This window comes from Eleutherodactylus coqui, chromosome 1, assembly GCF_035609145.1.
Source record: "Eleutherodactylus coqui strain aEleCoq1 chromosome 1, aEleCoq1.hap1, whole genome shotgun sequence".
NCBI classification, from domain to species: domain Eukaryota; kingdom Metazoa; phylum Chordata; class Amphibia; order Anura; family Eleutherodactylidae; genus Eleutherodactylus; species Eleutherodactylus coqui.
The window spans coordinates 436,312,457-436,333,445 of record NC_089837.1 but is presented as its reverse complement, the minus strand read 5'-3'; the positions used below and the strand labels follow the sequence as shown (position 1 = coordinate 436,333,445).

Below are 20,989 nucleotides of genomic sequence, written 5' to 3'. Positions count from 1 at the left end.
GCATGGACTGAGCATTAGCAGAATGAAAGACGAGGAGAATTAGGGAAAGTATAACCTTTTTTATGTTATCACTACACACTAAACCAGTTTTTGAAAAAGTCTCCCTGGGCAACCCCTTTCAAGCCATTCTGCAAAGAAGAGTGCGATACAATTTCTTTATAGGAATATTCAACATAGCGCCATATTTAACCCAAGGAAGGTGGGAGAGTCAAACTCTCTTTGTCCTACTTTGGCCATAGTCGAATCTCATCAATGAATGCCCTCTGTTACCACAACCAATGCAAATATCTGCACTCACAAAAATTCTGCATCTTGTGTTGTACAACCTATGAGCCGTTTGGAAATGTAGCCATTTTCTTTTTTTAATTGAGGGCTTTTTGGGACTCGGGATTAGTCTTCATAACTGGTATGCTTTAAATTGCCGTAGTAAACAAATTGACCTATAGATAAGCTATTGGCTCTATTTGTGTGAAGGTTAATAAACTCTAATGAATAGCTGTGATTATCTATAGTGGTCAAGAATGTCAGAATGCCTCCAACCAAAAGGAAACAAACCCCTTAATTGTTCACATTGGGTGAGTGTAATTACATAAGGTGCTGTTCTCTCCTGGAATGTAAACTGCTTGCATTCTCTGCATTCCCGACCATGTAATGTGGGTGCCCTCCAGACCTCAATGGGTTACTGTAGTTTTCTTTAATCTCTTTAAAAACAAATGCCATATAAAAGAGTCAGTCACATGTGGGGAGAATGGGAGTCCAAGGGCGTATGAGGAAGATAGTGGTATTACAATGGATATTTACACATTTCTTGCCTTAAGGCTCAGTTTGTTGGCCAAAAACTTTGGCACTGCAATGAGCAAAAGCCATTGCTATGACTAACTGCTAACATTGTGTCAATATAGAAGGGGGTACACATACCTATAGTCTTGTGCAACCTAAGGCTTGTGAAATATTAAAGAATCCTGAACTAAAGTGTTCACAGTAAGACTGCAGCCTAAGGGTACGTTCACACGGTGTCAATTTCCTGTTTTTCCAATTAGTTCCTATGGGAATCCACGCTATAGGTCATGATCAACTTTGGATAAAAAATATTTTGTGTTACTCTGTCGGGAGAGTAGAGTAGTGTGAAATACTTTTTTCAATGTTGGTCATCTTGCACCACTCATCGTGGAATATGTCGACCCAAGAGGAAAAGTAAGGAAACACACCTCTGTATCTCACAACACCTACCGTAACGGTATCTTTACTTGGAACGACAATTGTCCAAACAATTGCCCAATCAAGCAAATGCAAACGACAGTCCTTCAGTGTAAACACGACCACCAACAGGGTGACGAGTGAAACTCACTCACTAGTTGAGTCGCTAGTCGTTTTTTTTTTTCAGCTCACATAAAAAAAATAGTCGCTGGTTGATCAAAAGTCTTCTGGCGTAAATTCAGAGTTTGCATTTGAATTACTTGCAAACTAATTTGCATGGAGATCCCCTCTGCAAACGATATGTTGGCAACCAACTAATGAGCAATCAGTGTTCTGTGTAAAAGCAAACAAACGACTGTCCTTTGCACTTTCGCGATCTGAAGGATAGGTGCTCAGTGTAAAGATCCCTTTATGTTCCCTTTCACGGGACGAGTTGTCGTTTGCCCGGGACCTCGTCCCAGTGATGCTTGCTGCTGTGAAATTTAACCAGAGCGAGTATCACTGGCATCGCTCACAGTGCTGTTGGCATGGAGGCGGACCATTCTCCCCCCGCCCGCCATTTAGAAGTGAACGACTGCTGTTTACACAGAACGGCTCGTTGTTCAGTTTTCTGCATGCAGAAACTGAACAATTCTTGTTAAGTCGCTCTATTCATTTACATGGTATGTTTATTGTCCAAATTCCCGCGGGAGCGCGGGAATTTAAACGATAATCATCCATGTAAAAGGGTCATTGGTCAGTGGGTTAGCACTTCAGTACACTGATAAGCTTATTGTTGATGGCAAAAACGGGCTTTTCCCTGCAAGAAGGGAATGGAGGGCTTCTTTCAGGCACTAGCAGTTGTCTAATTGGTGACTGAGGTGATAGTGGTCAACTTCGATTGACAGGATTTCACTATGAATTTTCAGAAATGCTGTAATAACTAGGGCTTTTTCTGGAAAGAAATATGGGAAAAGCTCTTTATCAAGCCTTAGACCAGCAACATAAAACGTTCAAGCCTGGATATAGCCATCATATATGAAACATATCATCATATGTCCAGGAAAGTATTTATTCGGGTAGACAGAGACCTTCTGAGGATTCCATGCTTGGAATGGGTATATCACATAGTTCTGCTTTTGTCTAGGCACTGTGTCCAGTATTGCACATATTCACCTGAAGGGGTCTGAGTTACAGTGGGTAGTGGCAACAGGGTTACTGTAGGTTGTAGGCTTTTCTAAAGAGTTGGGTTTTTTTAGGTTCCTTTTGAAGGTTTCAAAGGTGGGTGAGAGTCTGATTGTTTTGGGGTAGTGGGTTCTAGAGTATGGTGGATGTATGGGAGAAATCTTGTAGATGATTGTGTGAAGAGCAGACAGAAGGAGGGCAGGGAAGGAGGTGTTGGGAGGTATCAGGAGATTAGTTCAGAGACGTATGGAGGGGACATGTTGTGGACAGCCTTGTATGTCATTATTAATATTCTGAACTGTATTCATTAGGCAATAGGCAGATAGTGAAACGACTGAGTAACAGGAGAGATGAATTAGCTAGGTAACAGAGTTGAGAGTAAATTAGAGGGGAGCAAGAGTATTGGATGGGAGTGGGGAAAGCTTTAACCATTTGATCGCTTAACTGAGAAATGCCGTGATGCGCCAAAGGGTTGGTGGAATTTGCTCGCTCAACTCCTCTTGAACAAACAGCATATCTTTAAGTTTTGTCCTCCATACCCCCCACATTCCACAAAATTATATTAACGTCTTGAACCATGGTAAATGGTATTCATTATTTCTTCACTTAATGCACTTTCTAGAATAGATCTCCCCATTCGTACTCCATCTATACTTCTTTAGGTTCGCAGAGTGGAATATCTACCATGAATTGTGTCTGATCACTCTATTTGTCATTGATTATAAATTTTGGGGTATTTGGCTTGGATAGAGTTTGGAGTTTAAATCTCTTTTGGTTGCATCTGCTTGATGGTAATGCTAGAACGGAGGTGGCTCGATTGAAATTTTTTCAGATTAATATTGGCTCTTCCTCAGTGTCTCTGGTGAGGGATGCTATGAAGGCATTTATACATGGTCATTGTACATAGAAGACAAACCTACGTAAGTCTAAATCTCGGATTGTCATTGGGGCTTTTTCAAAATGAGTTTTATTTACATGCAGTGCATATGTATATTCTCTCACTAAGCAGGCGGAAATTAATTGGAAAGAGGCACAGTCTCAACTTATAGATCATCTGAGAGGTGATGCAAACAATAAGAATCTTTTTATGACATGGAAGATCTTTGAAGAAGGGGAAAAAGGGGGTCGTTCTTAGCTCCTATAATTAAGGCGCCAAGATCATCCTCTTATGTTGCAGCATTGTGAAAGCCTAATAATTCCTTGGTTGGTCTTTGGTTGGTTTTCCAAATTATTTTTTTGTGTTTCCAGGATATGCTTCTGCCATACTTATTGACAGTATTTCATGAATCATTGCATGAGGGTATTCTTCCACCATCAATGAGGGATGATACGATTGTCTTAACTCCTAAACTGGGAAAGGATTTGTCTCTTCGAGATTCCTATTGCCCAATATCTCTGTTGACCACTGATATTAAAATTTTGGCTGCAATGGAAGCAGCCTGTGCAATTTTCCACACAGAATAGAACTTGCTGCGATTCTTTCCTGTGAGCGGAAAATCGCTGTTAATTTTTGCTCGTGGGAAGGGAAGAATCTTTCAACAAGGCATGGACGGACATTGCTGAATGATTTGCGGAGGGCATCCGGCCGCAAATTCTGCAGCGATAATCCGTCCGTGGGCATTGGGCCTAGAGGAGGTAAGACCTAGCAGTCATATGCTCTCGTATCACATTGCTTTCGTATCCGATGAATATGCTACCAATGTAATATGTTGAGAAACTCCCTTACAGGAGGGCTGACCATAACGTAAAATTTACGAGATCTAAGAATACTCATACAAGAACACATTCTCAACAACTTTAATTTAGAAGTGTCTGCTCATGCACTTCATCAAAATCATGTCTTTCCTTGATATCCATGGGAGTCACACTGATGGCACATGCCTGACTGGCGTCATAAATAATATAACAGGAGAATCACTGATAGCCTACCATCTGGGCTGTCAGAATATCCGTTTGTTATTTTGCTCTATCCACTCTCTTTATCTTATGGGGTTATTGAGCTACCTGTGCTAGGGCTGGCTATTCATCATAGCTAGTGTTACATCAGAATTAAGTTGGGGATAGTCTTAGACTATAAGATAAGATGGTGAAAAGACAGGTGTAATCACCGTAAAACACAATTCTAAAAAAGCTAGAACATAGAAATAGGCTAGAATCGAATTTTCTTTCCTTGGAAGGTACCTCCTACGTGACCGATAAGACTGTGTCCTCCATATGCACATGGGGGATCACATTGTGGTGGAGATAGACTGCGTATGTGACAATTTACAATATCGCAGTAAACTGTATCTTCACTACACCGAAGTCCTTCCATACTCCTCATTAAGAGACACTGACTACACTTTCCCTTGCATGTGTCAGACATCATAGCCGCTAGTGCATTTTTTTATATATAAATATTGGAGGTCATCTAAGCCCCTGAGGAGCTCACCTCGAGCGAAACGCGTCGGTTTTAATAAAAAGGATTATCTGAGCTTGAGATTAGTGTTCAGGCTCAATAAGAAGGACCATCTGAGCTTGAGAATAGTGTTTTCCATTTACCTATCTTAGGACCCGTAGTGGCAGCAACTAGTGAAATAATGAGAATCAGCCTCCCCTACAATTATCTAGGTAGGATGCGTGATTCTATTTATCACTTTTTTCATCAGTGATTCTTGTGATGCATATTAAATAACCTTGAGGTACTGAGGGTATATTTACCTCTTGGGTTATTCACAACCCTCTCTGATGGATATTCCACAATGTATGTTTGTTCGTTCAATAGTTAGATTTTAATTGTACCTATTAAAAGTAATATTTTAGTTAGTAGTCCAATCAGTGATTCAAACAGGAGAATCACTGTCCAGGCGTTTCTGAAACATTCTCCAGTGTTTTTCTTTTCTCTAGGGTTGTGTAGCGCGAAGCGAGAAATTGTTATGTTGATCTTCTCAGTATAAAATCTTTGTTATTTGTTCATGTCTTTCACAGGAATGTAAAGGACAGTTGCCGAGTGGTTACATTTATGCAGATTTTATCTATGGTTCCAAATAGGTTTCAGCACAAAGATTGTGCAATCGCCCTGGAAAGAAGCACTTTACTGGCTCCTTACCCTGACATTTTAATGATGGAGCAACAGTATTACACAACCTCAGATTGCTGTGTGTAAATGGTAAGTAGTACGCCATCGCATACAGAACTTTGTCAAAAAAACAACTAAAATGGAAAGCAGTTCATTTGAAACTAAGTTACAGAACTTTTTGTGTTGCGATTGCAACTCAAATAATTTTTTAAACTAAGAAGTAGTTTGGGGTTTTAATTTTCCAAGCCTGAGCTGAGCTGGCTTTTTCCACATTTACTCAATTTCCATGCTTTGTCTAAGCAAGCACACGCTCTGCATCTGGATGCCTGGAATTGGTTGGTGAACTAAATAAAAAAAAAAAAAGCATATATATAGCTTGTAAGGATACATGTTGCCACACATGGACAACCCCCCCCCCCCCTTCCTCCCTCACCCCAAACAGACTTTATTTACCACAAAATCGTTATTGGACACCGCAGGTGGGCATAGTTTGGCATCTGCCACTGCCGCACCATGTAGTTTCACCCTAAGGTCGTGTTCGCATGGGCGCAATTTGCCACGAATTGGATGCTGATCTTGCACAGATTCTAAATCAAATCTGCATCCCCTTCATTTGGGAATCTGCGCCATAATTTTAAAGGAATGAATTTTAAATCCACATCACGGAAAAATAGTGGTGACATATCAATTCCTATATGTGGGATCATTGGTGGGATCTCCATGTGCAGATTACTGAGTAGGGCTAATATGTGTGTAAATCTGCGGCAGATGTAATGTAAATCCACGGTGAAATCACCAAATTTACGATCCAGATTCCTAGGGAAATTTGCATCAGATTTTTTTTCTTTGTGGATATTAACCATGAGAGCATACCCTAAGGGTTCAGTCACACATGGAGGACTTTGGCGCAGTTTTTAATGTGAATTCAAAGCAGATTTCACCCTTTCAATTGAAGGGATGAAGTTTACTGTGGATCCACATCGAAATCTGCGGACTTTGTTGTAGGTTTTTCTGCAGTGGAAAATCCACAGCAAATCCGCCATGTGTGAACGCACCCTTAGATTTTACTTGATTATAACTGTAGTGGCCCGAAGTCTATATATCTGGCCCCTCCATAGTAGTCATACATGTCATGTCTTCAGTGTAGATGCACTGTGCAAATTGTCTTGTCTTTAGTTATGTGTATTGCACAGCTACAGCATGGAAGAGGTTAATGTCTGTGAGTGTCTGGGATATGTCTGGAAATTGTAACTAATTGTCTAGTCACGTGATGTGCTAATATAAATGTGATTGCAGGGAGTGAGTCTAGGTCCATTTCTTGAGTAGTGTTCTGGTTTTCGGAGAGAGTGCCAGCCACATGGGGGTACCTTCAACCCTCATGTGGTGAAGTATGGAAGCTGAGGAGAGGTATCCTGTTGTTCCTATCCCAGGACCCCTATCTTGAGTGAGTGGAAGGCGCCCGCCGTGCAGTGTTCTGTCTACTGAGTATGAGTCTCAGCGGGGTGTTTTGTCCGCCTCCGGTGTGTTTGTCCAGGAGCAGAGCCTTACAGATAACTCAGCCTGTAGGCACGGTTTCAGCTTGTGTCCCGGAGTGTGTGTGTCCAGAAGTGGAGTCATACAAATAACTAGGACTGTAGGCCTCCATGACCCTGCTCATCTGTTATTCCTGCACTGGTGTGTGAAAGCTATCTTTAACCCCTTCCCTCTCCAGGACATATATTTACGTCCTGGAGTGTCGGGGTATGTATGCAGAGAGGTCGCCCCGCGGGCAATAGCCGCGATTGGCCATTTGTGGCTATTAACACTTTGCGTTCAAAGCCCCCGAACGCTGTTCGGGGGTCCCGTACGACCCCCCGCGGTGAGATCGGGGGAGCCGTGCAGGTGTCATGGCTGCTGGGGGCCTTCTGAAAAGTCCCAGGGCTGCCTTGAGAGACTGCCTATCAAGCCATTCCCGTGGGGTGGCTTGATAGGCTGCCTCTCAGAATGCTATAGCGTTACGTCATACTGCAGGAGCGATCAAAGTATCGCATATTGTAGTCCCCCAGGGGGACGTAAAAGTAAAGTAAAAAAAAGAGCAATAAAGTTTTTCTAATTGTAAAAAAAAAAGTAATAAAAGTTTAAATCACCCCCCTTTTGCATATCTGTAATTAAAAAGTCTAAATAATAAAATAAAAATACATATTTGGTATCACCGCATCCAATCTATCAAAGTAGCACATTATTTACCCCGCACGGTGAACGTCGTTCGAAAAAAAAAATAAAGAACGCCAGAAATGCACTTTTTCAGTCACCCTGTCTCCCAGAAAAAATGCAAAAAAAGCAATCAAAAAGTCATATGTATTCCAAATTAATATTAACAGAAAATACAGGATATCCCGCAAAAAATGAGCCATAACTGAACTACGTCAACGGAAAAATAAAAAAGCTATTGCGTGCAAAAGATGATTGCAGAAAATAATTGAAAAGAATTAAATGACTGAAAAAAAAGAGTAGTATACTAAAAAAAAAACTATACACGTTTGGTATCGTAGCAATCGTACTGACCCATAGAATAAAGTTATCATGTCGTTTTTGCTGCAGTTTGTGCACCGTAGAACCAAGATGCACCGAAAGATGTCGGAATATTGTTTATTTTTTACATTTTACTCCACTTAGAATTTTTTTAACATTTTTCAGTACATTATATAGTACATTAAATAGCACCATTGAAAAATACAACTCGTCCCGCAAAAAACAAGCCCATAAAGGAGTTATGATTTTTTTAAGGGGGGGGGGCAAAAATGGGGAAAAAAAGGGGGTTAAAGAAATAAAATTCCAGTCACTACTCGTTCCCAGTGATTGAAATATTCAACTTTCATCGTGTGTGGACATTGTGTTATTTTCTCTGTTGGACAACCAGTGGTGGAAAGGAACGGTGGCGTCACGAGTGACAACTTCTTCAGTCCACTACGCATCTACACACTTAACCACTGTCCCAGCATTGCCTGGAAGAGGCCTAGCGGTGCCTTGATTCAGGCCGTACGCATCCCTCTGGGGAGGAGTTTGGTAGAGCCACCGTGACAAGTGCCATCTCTACCCTCACCAGCTTCTCAGCGTGTGCCTCGTGTCTTGGTCGCTGCGGGGGGTTGAAATAACCATCTCAAAAACCTCAGATTTTCTAGAAATGGACTCTAATTAGTATGACTTTTTATTATTGGTTTTCTTCTGTGGTATCTTCAGTTTTACCTCTGTTCCCTACATCAGTTCCAAACCAATAATAAATACTTCATGTCTTTATCCTCGGTCCTCAACACTCTTAACCTTTCACCCCTACCCTCTCTGTTTAAGGTTGCATTTACACAGGCAAGCATGATATTGGTCCTACAAACTCGGGGATGATAGAGAGGTGCACAGGCTCAGGTGGGAAGTGTAGGGAGCGGACACCAGGTAAGAGAGCGACAAGCTGGGGAACGATTCCAGTGGCACACAGCCTTGAGAGACTACATTGCAGAGAGAAAAGCTGCAATATTAGTGAGGAGTCGTGTAAGATGCGTTCCGGACATTCTGTACCCGCTAGAGAGCGCCAGTATCGCGAGAAAGGAGGCAGCCTGTAACCGAGAAGAGCGACCCATAACATGTCAGAACCGACATTGCTGAGACAACAAAGCTGCAGGGACCACAGCTACAGAAGGACCACATTGTCCTGCAGCTCTGTGCATCACGTTACCCCAACAGTCGTCCAAACATGCTTCACCTACATTACAGTACTAAACTGGAGTACCACGCACTGGAGACACGTAAGTGAGGCCGGTCCTCAAAAACAATTGTGTGGACACAGATAGCGACTTAAGTGCAGGTCTGCTAATTAAAGATATGCAAGCCGGAGCCAAGGCCAGTGACATACATATTCATCCGCCCGCTGCGGACAACATTTGCATTGCTTTCAGACAAAGCACGGACGACCACCATTGCTGGGTTGAGCCGTGCGGTGGGACTGCCACGTGTATTATGATGGTGCTGTATTGCTGTTTGTGATTTATAAGAGTGTTATAATAATCGGCGCACGTTACAGTTCCTCATATCCCTAGTGAGGTCATCGAATGGTTCTGTAATAAGTGTATTATACCGCTGATCTATTAAGGAGGCTTCTATTGTAACTTATTCTCCAAGTTTTCTTGTTATAATATAGTTTTGGTAACATATGATCAGTTAGCCTGGTGTTGGCATCGCTCTCTGGGAGTGCCGCGGACGCCTTCCATTGACTTCAATGGGTGCCGGCCGTACGTAACCCATACAGAATCGCAGCATGCTGTGATTTATTCCCTGTGAGTGGAAAATTGCAATCGATTTCCGCTCGTGGTGATGAGATGGCGTTTTGCCATTGAATGCTATGGGCTGTATTTGCTGCGGAGTCTGGACGCCGCGGACTCCACAATGCAAATACGTCCGTGTGCAGGAGGCCGAAATCATATATGCTACATGTGGCAAGAAGCTATGGTAAGCCCCTGCACCACATGCTCTACAATGCACACGACACACACAGCTCTGCACTGTATACACCGATGTGTTCACACTGTATACAGTGCTGTGTAACCTGCCACTCGTAGAACCACACGAACCCCCTCCAGCCCCGCCCACTCATGGTCACATGGTCCTGACATCACGAAAGGTCCTTTAGCTCCCAAGGATTCATGGTCTCTCCTGTACGAACTCCGCCCCTACACAGCCTCCTCCAATCCCCAGTAGACAGTGAGATGACGCAGGCAGCAGTGTACACGTGACCACAGTGGAATGCAAACAATGCGGTGAACGTCCAAGTCCATCCTGCTGTCCTGTCTGTGTGCTGCGGGGGGAGAAGACGCAGAAGACCCCGGGAATCCGCACCCAGCGACTTCAGCACAGACGTGACCGGACCGAGCTGCGGGCTGAGCTTCCGGTAATACCAGCCTCCCCTCCTTCTTGCCTCCCAGCAGACACATGTACAGCATGCAGAGGACACGTAGTACCGGGCATCGGAGGTAGCAGGCAGGGCTGGCAGCGCAGGGCAAGCAATGCTTGAGGAAGGGGGCATGATCCACTGATACTAGGGCATGTAACAGTAATGCTGGGGCAGTATTGGTAGAGGGGCAAGCAGCAATAATACTGGGTAATCACTTGTAGGGGGAGGTAGGCATCAGTAATGCTGGGCAAGCAGCAATAATACTGGGCAAGCACTGGTGGAGGGGCAAGCAGCAATAATACTGGGCAAGCAGCAATAAGACTGGGCAAGCACTGGTAGAGGGGAAAGCAGCAATAATACTGGGCAAGCACTGGTAGAGGGGCAAGCAGCAATAATACTGGGCAAGCACTGGTGGAGGGGCAGGCAGCAATAACACTGGGCAAGCACTGGTGGAGGGGGAAAGCAGCAATATTACTGGGCAAGCACTGGTAGAGGGGCAAGCAGCAATAACACTGGGCAAGCACTGGTAGAGGGGCAAGCAGCAATAATACTGGGCAAGTGGTTGTAGAGGGGCAAGCAGCAATAATACTGGGCAAGTGGTTGTAGAGGGGCAAGCAGCAATAATACTGGGCAAGTGGTTGTAGAGGGGCAAGCAGCAATAATACTGGGCAAGCAGCAATAATACTGGGCAAGCACTGGTGGAGGGGCAAGTAGCATTAATCCTGTGCATACAATTCATACAGAATCGGCCATGTGACAGGCATGCAGTTCTAGAGGGGCACACACTATTAATACTGGGCAAGCAATCCCAGAGGGCGGCACACAATGTTAATAGGGTACACCAGCCTTACTGCGGGCTCACACATGCGTAATGTAATAGTGTCTATGTGCACATAACCCGCAGTGATTGGGGTCAGTGAAAGTACATGGATTGTCACTGATGCATTCGCACACACATGCATTGTGTAAAAAAGAGCGCAGCATGCTGTATCTTACCAGGTATTACATGCGATGGAGCCCTACTGTTCTCTATGGGGGCCCGGTCTAGAAGCTGCAGCCTCCTCCGTCCTGGCTGCCATCCGTGTATACAGGGTGATGGGGGATATGCTACATGTGATCGGCGCTTCTATCCCAGCAGTGTTTTCCTGATTGTCATTGCTGTCGCAGGGACACAGCTTTTCCACTGCTGCCCGCTATCAGCAGCCTGGCGCTATACGCAGATATCTTCAGGATGATGATCTTGTTTTTCATTTGGAAATCGGGCAAAAGCAAAAAGTATTGGCTATGTGCACATAACGGCCTAACGTACACAAAAGATAGTGTCCCGTAGACCTGCGCAAGCGTCCTGCAGAAAGATTCCTATATCTGATGGCGTCCGCCCTGGCATCAGTGATATGTTAGATAGGTGGCACCCGGCACAAACTTGCCCTCTATTGTGATAGTTGTTTTTGTTCCTCTCCTATCATTTTATTACCTGTGCAGACCCCTTTAGGACCCTAATGTGGCCCACGTGAAGCCTGCTAATGGGGAAATATGTTACCCTACAACGTGCGATGCGATATCATGTATGTGCCCAGGATATAATGGGCCTGATGGATGCCAATATAGGACATAGTCACTGATGGAGACTCACTAATCTCTTGAAATCCACATGACCAAAACCAATACTCCGGATTCACGCAGCGGCATCAAAATGATACATGTATTATATCCCTCATCACAAGAAAAACTGCAGCGTGACGTTTTAACCCTTTCCAGGTCTTTTATGCTTGACCCAGCACGGATCAAGACAGTGCAGATCTTCTTCCTTCATTATATTTTGCAGCTTTTGATCCTGTCATATAGTTATCAGTTAGTTATGTTACTAGTCTACCTGCTGGCACAATCGGGTAGCAGTCTGGTTTCTGTGAGCGGCTCCATCTTTTCATGCAGCCGTTTTGTTGAATCTCTCCCACAAGCTGCACTATTTTGACGGACCCCATTATATAGTCAATAGGGTCCATCTAGCACCGTTGACTTACCCCATTGACTATTCCAGTTTTCTCTTTTCGCACTAGGCTTCTTTCACCCATAAAAGGCTCTTCTCAGGTCCATTTCCTGGCACTGCCAATGTGTCAAGTGGGCAGACCTCATCTCTCACTGTTAATAAAGTCCGTCATCGCCCTTTGACAGTAAGCGGTGGGGAAAGTCCATTTGAAACATTGACAGCGCTGGGAACCGGACATAAGAAGAGCCTATAGGGGTAAAAGGAGATGAGTGTGGGGGGAAAAATGGAATTGGAGTCTGAGGGGCCACGGCTGCAGAGCGGTGCTGCCAGGTAGGACTTTTCAGCATAAGTCCACTTTGAGCAATTCTCTTGTGAACCTGCCAGTAAAAGGCCGGGCTTACACGACCGTGTTTGCTAGCGTGCATGTGCTGGGTGCCGCCAATCTCCATACAGTATCTTGATGCATAATACGCAGCAAGATAGAGCATGCCGGCATTTTTTTCACGTACATCGTGTAGCATATGGGTCTGATAGGTAATTGTCATTGAAGTGACTGAGTTTTCAAGTTTTTTATTTTTTTTTCCCCCCATGTTGCTACTATGTTGCGCTTTTTTGTGTGAACAGTGTACTTTAGCTACAAATATTTTTTTCGAAAATCATGGCAAAAGCTGCAGCCTGATTGTGATATATATATATATATATATATATATATATATATATATATATATAATATAATATAATATATATATATATATATATATAAAAAACCTTTAGGCCGTGTACACACGGAAGTTAACGAAAAGTGCTTTGATGATGTGACCGGCTGGAGTGTTTTGCTGTGACCTTGTGCGATATGTTTGGTAGGTGTATGTGGATCACAGATGCGTGTCATGTGATCCTAGAGGCTACTACTGCACGGATTATGGCGCACTTTTAAACCAGATGATGTGCATGTATGTAACATGCCTCCACTAATGTAGTCCGTGTACGCTCGCAGGTTTCATATTGCATTGGTTGTATTTACAATTATTGTTTGGTCAGTTCCTCGGCCGCGATCTTCTATGCATAGCTTGCGGTTTCTTTTCGCCAGCGCGCTCCCTCAGGCCCGGATCATTCCTGCTGCATGAGATGCACATGGGGATTTTTTTTCCCTTTACTAAGACTCTCTGATCGGACTGTAAATTCTCCCCAGCTTGGAATGTGCCTCTGTGACTGAGGAGTTGACGCCAAGAGGAAAGAGGAGGAGGTGAAGGAGGAACTTCAAGCAACTATCCAAAGAGAAAGGAGATGTCCTATTCCTCATTCCTAATATATTTCGCCCCCCCCCCCCCTCCCCTCTTGTCACATAGAAGTCACTAATCGCTGTCCCTCTCCGAAGGAAACTACCATGCCATTAACTGGAAAGTGGCACGGCCAAGACTGGGCGGCGAGCCAAGGTAACGTGTACGAGGTAGTTTACTTTCCCTTGCGCTGTTCGCTGTGTTTAGGACCAATTAGTCGACCCGCCGGACATGCCCTCGGACTATTTAACGGAGGGGTGTTATGAGGCCACTTTTATGTGGAGCAAAGTAAACCGCTTGCGGTGGTTTAAGGTCCGTACGGGCAGGATGTAAGGCGATTCCAGGAGACTTTTATGGGGCTGCTTCTTACGGTGGGAAAAGTTAACGCAGACTTAGACATTTATGCATTTAGGATTGCAGAGAAGTGCAGTTTACATCATGCTCTCTGCTATGCTGGGACTTGTAGTCCTGCAACGTCGTCTATTTTGCAGTTTTATTCTGCTCTATGGCAGTTTTCATACTCTGTTGTAAAGCAGATGTTCTGTATTTTGCTCATAAAACCAGACGAATATAGCATATGACTCAGTGGAATCGCACATCTAATAGAGCGGCGATCCTCGTGTGACCACAGGTATGCGGACTACTCCGACCCCGCTGAATGCTGCCGAGGTGATTATCGATCCTGCATCTGATACCATGTCCTTTCTTCAGGGGTTGTAATGCAGGTTGCATCATATTCCAGGCCAGATGTGCTCCTAACCTGTATTGCTGACTCGTTACCAATCCCATTAAATACCTTGTATGGATGTAAGTGGGAGACAATGTGCGCAGCCTTATCTCCGCTGTCCTGTAGGATCTCTGCTGCATATGTTCTACCACAACTTCAATTAAACATTTCCTTGCAGGGAAAAGTCGCCCCCGCAGTATATCCCTGATATTATTTATAGGGCGCATGATGAAACCCGGATTTAGGGAGCAGTGACCATGTCAGACGCCATCGGAATTTAGGGCTTTTTGTTTCTGAACGTGATTGTATTACTGAGCTGGAGAAGACATAAGGATAGAATACAGGTGTGTGCGCCGTGCTCTCCGTGACACGTGAAGAATTGTGTATTACTATTATCACCATTAAGAGTACCAGCACCACCGATGACCCTAATAGTAGTATTCTCCAATTAGATCAATAAAAGGGGAAAACTAAAACTTTTAATGATGCAATTAAAACCCCTGGGTATAGAATAGGCGCATACATCCAACTTGCTGCCATCTGACGGACTGAAAGAGTATGAAGGGAAGGAGACCAAGTACCTGAAGCTTTGGTGTTAGGGCTCATGCCCACGACCGTGTTTCCACTGCATATTACGTGTGCCTTGCACGGCCGTGTGATACGTGGTGCATGGAGTCAATGAAAGTCAATGGACTTTCATGGATACATGTGCATTTAGACACTACGTATCGATACGCAAGAGAAATGAATCGCAGCAGACTCTTTTTCTCAGCGTACTACGTAGTGTGAGCCCTATACATTTGTATAGGCTGTGTATGATACGCTCTGCATATGCAATACATTGCATATGGGCAATGTTTTATAAGCATCCCTGCTGTGTTTCAGAACAGGGAATTAAAAAAAAAAGTCACATTGCGCGTGTGCGTGCGATACGTCGGCAGAGCCGATTTTTGCAAAATGGGTAAAACGCTGCGGGGGGGACCTGCAGTGTTTTACGCCCGCGGGCATGAGTCCTTAGGAAGACACAAGAACAATTGCAGTGGCGCCTGTGTGCTCTCATTGCTTGCTCTTATACAGTGATGTTAATACCCTATATATCTCAGGAACCTCTTCCTGTATGCTCTACACAATGTCTTTAACCCCTTAGTGAACAAGCTTTTTTTTTTTTCTTCGCTTTTCTATTTTTGTTTTTTGTCGTTTCCCCCTCCTTTATTTATCCATCGATGTCGCTGTATGAGGACTTGTTTTTTGCGGGATGAGTTGTATTTTTCAATGATACTATTAAATGTACCGTATAATGTACTGAGAAACTTTTAAATTTTAATTGCAGAGAAATGGGAAAAAACTGAAATTCTGCCATCTTTCAGTGCGTCTTGTTTCCACAGCGCACAAACCAAACTGCAACAAAAATGACTAATGAATAACTTTATTCTATGGATCAGTGCGATTACTACGATACCAAACTTATATATATATAATTTTTAAAAAATATATATTTAATTTTTGTAAATTATTTTCTGCAGCCATCTTTCCATTGACATAGTTGTGCGAGAGCTCATTTTTGGCAGGACGCCCTGTAGTTTGCATTGGTACCATTTTAGAAGACCTACGACTTTTTGATCGCTTTTTATTGCACTTCTACTAGCAATTATCCAGCGCCCGTCACTATGAAGGGATCTGAGAAATTCTGCTCCATACCTGGTGTTGTGGCGCTGAAAGCGAGCAACCCCACAGCTGATTGGTCAGAGTCCTGAGCAATAGAGCCCAGCCGATCTACTATTGATAGCCTATCCTTAGGATAGGCCATCAATAGTTTTTGATTGGTTGGGGTGGCTATAGGTTAGACTTTTAACCCTTACCAATCCAATTTGTATCCTGGTTTTCCTAGGGGGCTTACACTTTTTCTGACGTTATACAACAGTGCTATCTGCTGGCTAAAGCCAGTACTGCATGAGGTGACACGTTGGATAGGCTCCAACAGCAGAGAGGCTGGCAATATACAGTAAGAGAACCCCGGCGAATGTCTTCCAACATCGGAGCTGTACAGCCTGAAATCATAACGTCTTCACAGGTCAGACAGTGGATTGGAAAGGGTTAAAAGGGTTTTGGTGGCGCTGACCTACTAATTACTACATAGGCTTTTGGAAGGCCTATGTTTTAGTGTGTATATGCACAATTACACGCACGATACTGATTGAGGACTGTTGGTCAAACTATAATGCTACCACCATTTGCCCCTTTATTTTATAATATTTTTTGATGTCCTTGTCTATTTTTGAATAATAAAGTATTTATATTTTTGGTGATATTACGTACCTACGAGCATTTTTTATCCTTGGAAATTAGAATTATGTTTATATAACCCGGAGTATTCCTAGGGCAATCTTACAACATATTCTAGGCTTCTCATGCACCTGCCGTCAAAAAACGGCACTGCAGAATAAAGCCCCTTAACCGCTACCGTCAAATGACATACTGATCTTAAAATAAAATGCCAACGTAAAACTTTTTGTAATGAGCTTTTTGTATCTCAATGGCCTCTGTTCGTATGTTCCAATGGTCACTTGACACAGGTCCTTTGACGTTCTTCAGTTTCTGCTGACGTCCTGTTGATCGGGCTTTTGGCGGGGAGCTTCCAGTCTTGTCCATCTTTTCTCACTTCCGGCCCAAACACTGATTAAACAGACGGACAGGACCAGATGCATTGGCCAGGCATGAGTATATGCTATAAGATCATCCAAAATTGCAGCTACGTGTGCTTGCTCCAGAGGTTGTGACAGCAGAATTGAGCAGTATAAACGTCATGGGCAGGGGCATAAGTAAAGGCTCAGGGGCCCTGATGCAAAAGGTGAGCTGGGGTCCCCCCTATATCTGTACCCGTACCCATACCTAAACCATGCTGCACAGAGACATAACTTAAAGCTTCTGGGCCCCAATGCAAAACCTTTAACAAGTCCCCCAATTATAATGCCTTATTCATAGTACTGGGCTCCCTATATGGAGAAGAGAAGCCTTATGGGCCCCCAAAGGCTCCTGGGCCCGGGTGCAACTGCATCCCCTATAGTTACGCCCCTGGTCATGGGTGAAGTCAGGAGCCAGTATGACTGTCAAAGAGAGTACTCGCCACACTTATTAGAGTATTTTGGTGAAATTGAGCCTTTTTTAAAATAAGTTTACCAGCTCTGAGAATCTCCTTTTAACGTGATCTATCATTTCCTAAACCTCTGATACCATAGTGACATCGGATGATTTAATCAATGGGGATCAGGGTGACGAATCCCACACCAATTGCTGAATCAAAGGGTTAGAAATGCTCAGCTAAGCGCTGTGCCCCCTTCGGTTTTGATTGACTGTCCTCGGGGGTGTGAACCATGGGTTCATAGACTTCCAACCAGAGGCAACCCAAGTCTATGGGGCGCAGCTCTTGGCTTGGCTAAGTGCCCCTCTGATGCACCTTGATTTGTTGCAGTAAAATAAATGTTCCTAGAATTAACTGTATTTCATGTAAAAATGATTGCCCTTCTTGGATCGCGTCTGCTTCTTCTACAAATAATTTCTGGTACTGAAAGCCCATCTAATCTGAAGGCTACACAATGGAGACCTGAGCAGCAACTGCTTTCCTTAGAGGTTAAACAGGCCACATGCTTGGAAGGTTTAGTTTAGTATAAACACACAAGATATTTCAGGTATGTTATTAAGCGCACTGCAATACACAGGCTTGGCATTACTTGCTCTTTCCTATTCCTGAAGGCATGTATGGGAATCCTTCAACATTCCTCTGGCTGCACATCTAATTGAGCTGCACAATGTGACAACCGCTGTCCTGGTTCTAAAAAAACAGAACAATGAGGCGTTGTCATTGCCAACCTATTTATCATCTGTGTGTCACACCATCACCACTGTCAATCAAGGTGGCCTCCTGAGATATTCCATCCAGGCTGGCGTTACATAATGTGCCAGCGGTTGGCATTGTGTCATATCGGTAATAGTACAGTAATTTGATTTCTCCATCATTGCTCTGCATTACTATTCTTGAAATTTTTTCTAATCTCTCTAGAACACGGGTGTCAAACTTATTGTAATATCATTTCTTTTCTCCCACCTCTGCATAGTCGATTCCTTAAGTCATGGACAGAAGTTATTGCTATGTTATTAGAGTCTATAACATAGCAATAACCTCTGTCCAAGACTTGAGGAGCAGTCATACCATGCAGAGGTGGAAGAGAAGAATTTATATTTGGGCCATGATTGTGACTCTTTGGGACTGCTTGCTTACATGTAACACCTCGTCACATATCTATCTTCTCTCCCAGGTTGAGAATGTGGACCTCTTCACTGTTTGTGAGCCGTTGCCCCAAAATTCATGGAAACCCTATGGTGATCCAACCTTATAAGACAACTGCTTGCTGAATTTCAGAAACTGGATTCACCATGAGGCCAAAAACTTTCCCCACCACCACCTATTCTGGAAACAGCAGGCAGAGGTTGCAGGACATCCGCGAGGGATTGAAACAGCCATCCAAACCGCTGGCTCAGGGTATATCTGTTGGACCTACCAATGACAGCCTGATGGACTCTAAGGTTCTTCCTGGCAAAGATGCAGGTCGACAGCAGCAGCAGCAACAACAGCTGCGCCAGCCAGCAAAGTTTGCACCCTACCAGAAGGCTCTTCGGGAGATCCGCTACTCCCTACTACCTTTCGCCAATGAATCTGGAAATCTGGCGACGGTAGAGGTGAATAGACAAATGCTGCAGGACCTGGTGAAAGTGGGCTGTGATCAGGTATGTTCCAGGCCATTCTTGAAGTAGAGCATCATTATATTGAATTGGTTTGTGATTTAGTTGACGTGCTCTTCATCTTTCCAAGGTAAACGGATCACTTGCTGAAAGCAAGTAAAGACTGGTTTTCATGGGCCAATCCTAAAACTTCACACTAAAGCATAGGGGAGGGGGCATTAAAGGGATTGCATTATATAGCCATCCCTGTTCATTTGCCCTTTTAGGGCTTATGGACGTTATAGGGTGGAGTTCCCCACAAAGGACCCCTCTATGAGCCTAATCGGAGAGTTGCTCTGCAAGAACGGTTCTCGTTCAGGTGAAGTTTGTATGATTATGTAATACTGTATTGCCTGGTTTTCTGTGGCTTCTCTGGCAAAATCAGCTGTTTGCTGGCAGGGCTATAAAGCCACACATGTCTATAGGTAGTTTGTGGTATTGCTTCTCAGCTGCAGTATCACACAAGACCTGTGGACAAGTGTGGCACTGTTTTTTTAAAAGAAAACAGCCATGTTCTTCTAATCCTATCCTTTTCTGATCACAAGCATTTCTCCTAAGGGCTCACTCACACGGGCATAAGGGGGCTGTGTATTATGGACATATTTTTCTTGGGCGGAATACGCAGTTCTAGATGTCCGTTGATTTATATTGTGCCATTCAGACATGCACATAATATGCAGCCCTTATAAGCTCGTGTGAGGATGCATTTGCCTGAGGATGCCTGAGGGTGCATTTGTTAGTAGCCACCTACTGACAATTTGGACAACCGGACTGGCAATTATCAGTAGTGTATTAATGCCCTTTAAGAGAACCTGTCACGTCCTATGCATGCGCACTCCCACTGTTCACTATGGGGACGCATACACTGAAGAAAAGAGTCAGACTGACTGACCAAGTGCTGACTTTCACCGCTGACAGCGAGGGACCTGGGAGTCGGGTAATAAGCACATCCCCAGATCTTTTTGTTCTCTGTCCAGTACAATAACTTAGTTTATGATGCTTTATAGCACGGGACCGCTCCCATTTTAAGGTTCTTTTGCACGGGCTGACTATCAGACCTGAATGTTCCTTCAAATGCTTCTCCACCCAACAATCGGGTCATGTAAAGGGACTGACGATCAGCCAACAATTGGGTAAACTCTCATTCATAGGCTGATCGTTCAGCTTCATGGGGCATAAAAATGCTCACTGATCAGCAGTCCCCCAAACAGACTATGGCCTCCGGCACATTAGCGCATTTTGGGCTGTGTGCTGTCGGTGTAATTTCACAAACATCAGATGGCCCTGTTATAGCCTTTGGAGCTATACATGGGGGACTATTTTTTTTAATTTTTTTCTGCACACCCTAAAAGAGATCAAATGGCAAACCTGGTCAAAGGGTAATGGTTTCCAATGGAAAGCATCCCTGTTGGCTAAATTGACCGCAGTCATACCATGTGGAGGATATATAAATATATGGACTAGATTGTAGAAATACTCTTCCAAAGATAAAGCAGTCTCTCTCCTAACCAGACTAATCCCACCGCATTCCGGAGTTCAGTGTATTTAAAGTCTGAGGTCTCGACACTATCTTGAAGAGGAATCCAGAATGGCCGAGATGTTTTCATGCTAAGCTGGTCTGCACCTACCAGATCTTGTCATGTGCAGTACATGTCAGGCTTGGAATTTAAGTGTTGGCTTATCTTTCTTTTTATTGATTGCATTCCGCAATTTCTTTGATCTTTGTGGCAGCGGTTGCATTTTTTTTTTTTTAGCTCGTTTTACAGAAGAACAGCATAAATATGATATATAAGTCCTTGTGTACAGAATATTGTATACAGGTAGAAAAATAATCAGGAGCACATTTTCACCTTGAGATTCCACTTCCTACTATGTGAATACT

At 43.8% G+C, this 20,989-nt stretch overlaps 1 protein-coding gene across 2 annotated transcripts in view; it reads left to right on the top strand.

Moving 5' to 3' along the window:
- The first annotated feature begins 10,196 nt into the window (after positions 1–10,196).
- The window catches only part of LATS2 (large tumor suppressor kinase 2), a 60,433-nt gene continuing 49,640 nt past the window's right edge, over positions 10,197–20,989 (top strand). Inside the window, exons 1-2 of one of the 2 annotated variants that reach the window (XM_066582177.1) lie at positions 10,197–10,334; positions 18,645–19,113. In XM_066582177.1, coding sequence (XP_066438274.1) covers positions 18,763–19,113 — 351 coding nt within the window. In that variant the 5' untranslated portion in view covers positions 10,197–10,334; positions 18,645–18,762. Of the gene's footprint in view, positions 10,335–13,671; positions 13,761–18,644; positions 19,114–20,989 lie in introns of those variants that run through there. The other variant, XM_066582178.1, reaches the window with a different exon arrangement.